The 7,581-nt window shown below is 34.7% G+C and overlaps 1 protein-coding gene across 1 annotated transcript; it reads left to right on the top strand.

Moving 5' to 3' along the window:
• On the top strand, nt 1-3,771 carry LOC135627789 (protein DEHYDRATION-INDUCED 19 homolog 2-like). The gene is made up of 5 exons (XM_065134090.1): nt 1-240; nt 335-480; nt 2,313-2,392; nt 2,567-2,836; nt 3,414-3,771. Exons 1-5 carry the CDS (start codon nt 126-128, stop codon nt 3,514-3,516), a joined length of 714 nt encoding a protein of 237 aa, XP_064990162.1. The 5' UTR covers nt 1-125; the 3' UTR covers nt 3,517-3,771.
• Nucleotides 3,772-7,581: the final 3,810 nt, after the last annotated feature.

Here is a 7,581-nt window from a genome sequence, read left to right as displayed (position 1 = left end):
CCGCTTCTTCCCCTTCTCTCTCTCTCTCGGCTCGTGGATCTGTGGGTGGGGCTACGATTAGGGTGCTCGGGGAAGGAGGACTCGGTTCGTGGAGGGAGAAGGAGCTGCGAGACTGACGATCGATCATGGAATCCGATGCGTGGAGCCGATTGTCACCGGCCGCATCGAAGCGCCACCAGACCGCGCCCCATTCGCGATACGCCGACGCGTCTCGGGATCTCAGCCTTCGCGGCTGGAGAGGTGGGTGAGGGGATTAGGTGCTGCCGGGGAGGTTTGCGTGTTCCTTGCGCTGTTTTTTGAGTGGGATCTTCTGATCGTGTGTCTCGGTTGGTAGATTTGTATCTTGGGTTCGAGGAGTTAGATGGAGGCGAGGATGACCCGCGCGCGGAGTTCCCTTGCCCGTTCTGTTCTGAGGATTTCGATATCGTCGGGCTTTGCTGCCATATCGATGATGAGCACCCCGTGGAGGCTAAGAATGGGGTATAACTTCATTTTTCCAACCTGATTAAGATGTATCGATCAAGAACAATTTTTTTTTTCTCTTTTTCCGTTGTGATGTTAGCAAAAAGACTTTCTTTTGGGATGAGGAGAAGCTTAAATTTTCATACGGGAATTGTTGGTTCAAGAATTCATCTTTTTTTTTTTATTCTTTGGAGGTTAATCCTGTCGTTGGTTTCAACCTCTTAGGTTATCTCGGAAATTTTCGTCAGGTAGACTCAAGTGTCGGAAGAAAGTTGTGATTTTGAAGCATATATTCTCTTGAGGAAGTTTGAGGTTGTGGTTTTTAATCGAAGCATTATCTTTACCTAAAATCTCCGTTCAATCTCTGTCTTGATGTCCATCTTGTGTAACCATGAGCTTGCTTCTTGCCTGCAAAACCAGGCCATGGTCTAGCAATTTCATAATGCTTAACTTAGGACAACTGACCTTTGAGTACCTGTTTCCTGCATTAGAAATCAATTTAAACATCTAGATGTTAGCTAAGGAGCAGTTTCTTCAATAAATCATTGACTTATATAGGATGATATAGATGAGTGTTCCCTCTTTTCCCATGTCCAAACAGTGAAATAATTTAAATGTCAATCTCATAAGCCTCAACCCTGTTGATACCAACCAAGGAAGCTTAGTGAGTGTGCCTTCTGTTTTCAGCATTTTAACCTTTGGTTCATGATGATGGGAGATCATATGACAGTCCCCATTTTGAAGAGATTTTTTCTTCTTTTCTAATATCAGCCAAAAGTGCTCTCTGTACATGGTCGATGCCATTGAGGTTCCTAGTTTGTCTGGATTCATATATTGTTCAAAACTCTGTTTTAAATTGTGTGCAAATATATAGTAGCAAAATTTTCCTGACTAGTTGCATAATGTGAGAGTATATTCCTGGTATCACTACAAACAATGAGATCCGCTTCATTCTCTGTTCAAAAGGAGAATTTTCTAAATTAATGAATTATTTTTAATCCTTTTAAAGTCAGAGTTGCTTATACAATTGATGTTCATTAAGGACTGGGAATTATAGGATCCACATTAACTGCCTAGCTCATCTTTTCGAATAAGGCTTATGTATTTCATGGTATTTAACACTACTATTGTATCATCTTTTGCATCCTGATTGCCTCATTTTAACATTTTTCCTGATGAACATAATTTATACCAGCTGAAGTATTTAAACTTTTGTGTTTCATTTGGTTTTGCATTTTCTTTCATCTCAAATAATGCTGGACAACCTCAAATAAAAAAGATTATTAGATGTGAATATGCCCATCATGCTTTACATAATATATTGTTATGTAGTCCGCATAAGTCCAAAAAGTTAATGTGGTTGAAATAAGTATGTTCAGATATATTAAAGTTGGAGGTAGTACATTTTGTGGACACAATAAGGAAAAGATCTGTTGAAATGGTATGTGTATATAAGACCTTTACGTGTGTTGGTTGGAAAATTTAGTCAATAAAGGTTAGTGGTCTTATATAGAAGGATGAAGGGGGCATGATGACGTTTATAACATATATGGATATTTTTGTTAATTGATCTAAAAGATGGGAAAATGACAATGCAGACTTCCCCAACCAACTGGGATAAGTCTTGTTGCTATGTTTTTAATGTCTTGTGACAAAAAAAAAAACAGTTTCTCCTCCTTCTGTATTGTGCACATTTTTTAACGTTTTGTTAAATTTCTGATTTATGTGAAAAGTGGTAGAGTGTTTAGTAGGCATAAGCCATTTCCCTTTTTCCTTATTGCTGCATTTGTTTGAGTGCACTTTGTATGATGATTTATCATGCTAGGGTCGGGATGTTTTACCTTTTGCAGGTATGTCCTGTCTGCGCAGCTAGCGTGGGGCTTGACTTGGTTGGTCATTTGACAACACAACATGGGAGCTTTTTCAAGATATCCTTTTCATTCTCTATTGGATGTTACCCATTTTTTAAAGTTTGAGCTAAAAATGCTGTGTGAAGAATTTTGAATTTTTGAAATCAACTCTAGGGTCCTTTTGCTGTACTATAAAAATGATCATAACCTATGTTCGGATCGTTGAGTTTGAATTTCTTGATTGAGAATTACATGCAGCGTAGGAGAAAATGCCGCAGAGGATCATTTGCACCCCGTACTATGCTTTCTCTGTTGAGAAAGGACCTGAGAGACGGCAATCTGCAAGCTCTTCTAGGGGGATCTTCCTATGGGGCTCCTCCTCCTCCTATGGCAACACCTGATCCGTTTATATCATCGCTAATTTATACTTTGCCTTTGGATGAGTCTTTGAAAGATGCACGACCAGAATCTTTTGATGAAGGAACACTTGTCAGCAAGAGTTCAGATGAAAAAGTGGTTGATAGGTATGTGCGTATTTATAGATTTTCCATTACATGATATCATCAATTTGATATGCAGATGATGTTGGAACTTTACATGTCATTGATTTTCTGCAATTCTTAATTTAGTTGGCTCATTCATTTTATTTTATTTTTTCCTGTGTCAATGAATGTGTTTTCTTAGAAACCTTTGGTCTCAAGTACTCTCTTTACGCCGTCATAAAATTATGATATATTTTCGGTCGTCAGGGTTGTTTGTGAAGTTATTCCATCTTATGTATCCTGAGACTTGGGATGGCATGTATTTCCAGTGGGGATAGATTAGTCCAATAATTTGTCATAGAAATTGATCGACCTACTTCTTGGCCTTATCATATGGTCTTTCTTTAGTCCCCTCGTTAGAGAATGATCACAATTTGGTAGTAACTGCATTTTGTCTATGAGTGGTAGAACATATTATAACATAAAGTGTATGAAAGGCCATGCACCTCTATGCTGAACAACTTGTTCCTTAATATACGATTTTCTTGTAGTTTGGTTGCTATTTCGATAAATGTTTTTTCTCAGTTCATTAACCAACCTGTGTGATCTATACATCCAGGATTGAACCGTCTCTGTCAGACAAGGATCAGAAAGAGAGGGCTCAGAGGAGCGAATTCGTGCAGGGGCTTGTGCTGTCTACTATCTTTGACGACGCATTGTAAGCCATGCTTTTGCCATCTAGTGGCGGCCGGAATGCTCGAGGGAAACAGAAGAGATCATCAGCGGGTGGCATTTCTTTCCTATGGAAGGGTTCCAAATTAGTACTTAAATTGTCTTGCTAGGGGAGAGCGAAGAGCATAAATTGTATTATGCATGTTAACTTAGTACATGTTTTAGGAGTGAATGTTTGAACTATCATATACTATGGGCAGCAATGCCTACTTATAGTCGGAGACTGCTTTAGCATTTTTCTGCCACCGGTTTCTTGATTTCCAGTTCTCACAGATGTAACACACACAGTTCACTCCAATTGCTAAGGCAGAAATGGCCTCTTCAGTGCATCAAGGCAAGCTTATTTTGCTTTCACAGGTTGGAAAAGGTGAGGCTCTTTTTACCATCACTTTGAGGCAGTCATTAGAAGAAGAGCCTGGAAAACAAGCAATGGCCTTCCTCGGAGTCCAGCGGAGGAAGGCAGACCAGGTGAGTCTCTTTTTTACTACCACTACGTGCTTCCTCGGAGTCGCCATGGCGGATCAAACTAGGAAGAGCTCTGGGAATTGGGAGACACTCTGTTTGCTGCTGTGAAATATAGGTATGGTGGTGGTCAAGACAAACCCTTAGTGAGCCTTTTATAATGTCTCGACAGGTTTTGGGAAATAGTATTGCCATTAAATGCAACTCATTGCTATTGTGTGGCCTAAGCATATTATCTCTTTATACTTAATAATTTATAGTGTGATATCTATAATTTTAAAAATAAAATAAATGATATCATTTGTCGTAGAGTCATCGGTTGCATTGATAGATATCATAACATGTGTTGGATCCATACGAAAGAAAACATAACATGTGTTCAATGGATACGAAAATAATGAGAAAAAAATATATAATTTTAATATATTTTTTTTATTTTTAATATATGAGATATTAAAATTATATTTTTATTAATAAAAATAATAAAATAAAAATAAAATATTAAAATTATTATTTTTTACATTACTTTTACGTTGATCCCATATGTGATATCACATATCGTGCTTTTCATCAATAGTTGATGACATTAGGATAAATAAAATTATTTATTTTATTTTTAAATGACATTAAATAATGCACTTATAATCATCTATGCCATGCAACATATCCTAAATCCATACTCAAATACCTATATTCTATTCATATTTAATCAAAACCTGATTAGTAATTATTTTAATCAAAACTCAAATAGGCTCCATTATTAGAAGAAAAAAAAAACCCGCCTCTTATAATTAAAATTATTTAACTATTTGAATTCAATAGAATGGAATTCCAATCAAATATAATCTAAGTGGGTCGGATAGACAAAGACATATACCTCAAATAATTATCTTAATTAAGAGCCAAATAAACTCCATTATTGAAAAAGACCCAACTCGATTAATTAATTTTTTGTGATTATTTATGTTTTCGAATTTGATTTAATGGAACTATAAATCAAATTAAGGGGGTTAGACAGACATAGATACATGAAAAAATTGGCTATCAATCCTCGTTGAATATTTTTGATCCGCTGAACCATATCTTTGTCCGATGAACGCATAAATCAAGGCTATAGAAACATTGCTAAAATTGCCATGGTGACAGAAGGCAAGATCACATTGATAGAATGTTGGGGTAGAAATGGCATGTTCATAATCGCATTCATATTAATATATTTGAAATTCACAATTCGAAGTATGGATGACAAATTTTCATTAAAAAAAACGAAAGAAAAACAAGGGGAAATGTAACTATTATTTATCTCAATTTAATATGAGATGACATAAAAAAATAAAGAAAAACAAGGGGACATGAAACTATTATTTCTCCCGATTTAACATAACATGGCATAAAGACGAATGATGTACTGTATGCCTTTATAAATAAAACTATTGCATTGTGTTACGAGCGTAAAATTTGTTTTGATTAATAATAAAGTTAAAGATACATTTTAGCTCATATGGTTTTGATCATAGATTACTTAAGTTTTTATGATTTATTCATATTTAAAATAATTCATATATTTTAAAAAAATATAATATATAAAAGATTATTTTATCAAATCTGAGTTTACAAATATTATAATTTGCTTACGTGACATGTTGGCTAGTGATAAATCATTAATATAATAATACATATAATTTAAATGAAAAAATTGATATCACCATCAATGATGGGAGGAGGTGTCATTGTGGAAGCAACTATTAGCAGCAACACTAAGTCGTTACTGCCTAGTAGAGCATCGTATGCACGTAACCTCTCCTGCGCTGACGAAAAGCTCAAGAGCTTCAGATCCTACATAAGGTGGATATGCGTCAACTAGTCAGATGCTAGACATACAATGGTCTTTATGTGTCTTTATCTTCATCGCCTCTCACTTCGTCCTCTCTTATGTCCCTTACTTATCGCGCCTACGACGTGGTAGTCTAGCTTTCCATCACTTTTGCCTCTCCGCTTTTGTCTGTCGCTATGATCTTTGTCGCTTTCTCTTCCTCGATAAGATAGACTTTTGTTTAACTTAAATTACATATGTCATTATATTAATGATTTATTATGAGTTAATATGTGATTCTAATGTTTATCAACTCTTGACGGAAGGGGTTTATATGCTATATTTTTAAAAATATAAATGTTATATTAGACAGAAATAAAACCATAAGGACTTAAGTGATCCATAACCAAAATCACAAGGACTAAAATGAATATATTTTTTTACTTAAATTACACGTGTCATTATATTAATAGTTTATTATGAGTCAATACGTGATATAAACAGGTTATAATATGTTAATTTAGACTTGAGGGAGGGTCTTATACGTTATATTTTTTAAAATATATAAGTTATTTTAGATACGAATAAATAAAAAAATATACCTTTTTTTAACTCTTAATAATATAGCATGATATTATAATACATTAAAGAGCACGAAATAAAGGCACTAACCTTTTGAAGCATGTATGATCGTAGGTTTAAGGAGCGATTTCATCCGTTTATGCATGTTTGATTGCATCACATGCCAAAACATATGACGTGACGTTTCTTCCCCGTGAATGCATTTGTATTTGAAGGAATGATTTCATCCGTTCGGACATGATTGATTGATAAAATGTTCATTGTTAAACTTTTAAAAAAACTATATGGCAATATAAAAATTCCGGAGAAGGAACAATAAAATCTATAAACTTTCGTTTAGTATAAGATTGCATTAGAAGAGAAAAATAGTATTAGAAAATATAAATGTATCAGTCTTTAGATAAATTCTTAAATAAGAATGAATATTGATGATTAAATTGCTTAAATATCTTCAGGTTAAAAAATATAAGGAGCTGAGCGTGGACAGACGTTTCATTTTAGAGTTTACTATTCAAACCTCCTTCTTACTATTCATAAATTTTATTATTTATAATCTCTTTTAAAATTAATAAAAATGATTTATTATTCATAACCCCTTTAATTTTATTTTTACCCTCATCTTTTCTTTTTTTTCTTTCTCACGATCTCTATTTGTGCACTCTACTATCGTGAAAGTGCCCATGGCCTTACCTTCATCACTCGTTATCGTAGATCATGGGTCTTAGCCTACTCACATATCATTGATATTTCGTTACCTCCGTCGTCGCTAGCTCTATTGGCTACGGAAGGGGAGGAAACCATCTACATCGATCACTGACCCTAACCTATCCGTTTGTTGTCGATCTTTCATTGATGTTATCGTTAACTCTAGCTCTATTGGTTGTGAAAGAGGAGAAAGTCGCTATCGTCAATCGTCAACCATAGCATGCCTATATACCATCGATCTTCCGTTAATGTCATTGTCATCTGACTGTACTGCATGCATGCCATCAATCTTTCATTTACATTGTTATCGTCGCTCTATTGCTTGTGAAAGAAGAGAAAGAAAGAGAAAAAGAAAAAGATGAAAATATTTTAATATATTTATAAAGGGGTAGTTTAGATATATTAAAAAATATTAAAATGATATTGTAGACACTAATTAAAAGGTTGACATTTTAAACCTCATCCGATATATTTAATATCTTAAACATTAATA

Source organism: Musa acuminata, chromosome BXJ2-11 (assembly GCF_036884655.1).
Source record: "Musa acuminata AAA Group cultivar baxijiao chromosome BXJ2-11, Cavendish_Baxijiao_AAA, whole genome shotgun sequence".
NCBI classification, from domain to species: domain Eukaryota; kingdom Viridiplantae; phylum Streptophyta; class Magnoliopsida; order Zingiberales; family Musaceae; genus Musa; species Musa acuminata.
This window is presented reverse-complemented; position numbering and strand designations above follow the sequence as displayed.

Excerpts from the sequence above, each read along its gene's own strand:
- LOC135627789 (XM_065134090.1), top strand. The coding sequence starts at position 126 with ATGGAATCCGATGCGTGGAGCCGATTGTCACCGGCCGCATCGAAGCGC. Across the intron at positions 2,393-2,566 it reads CATGGGAGCTTTTTCAAGAT|GCAGCGTAGGAGAAAATGCC; the intron begins ATCCTTTTCATT and ends TGAGAATTACAT. Across the intron at positions 2,837-3,413 it reads GATGAAAAAGTGGTTGATAG|GATTGAACCGTCTCTGTCAG; the intron begins GTATGTGCGTAT and ends CTATACATCCAG.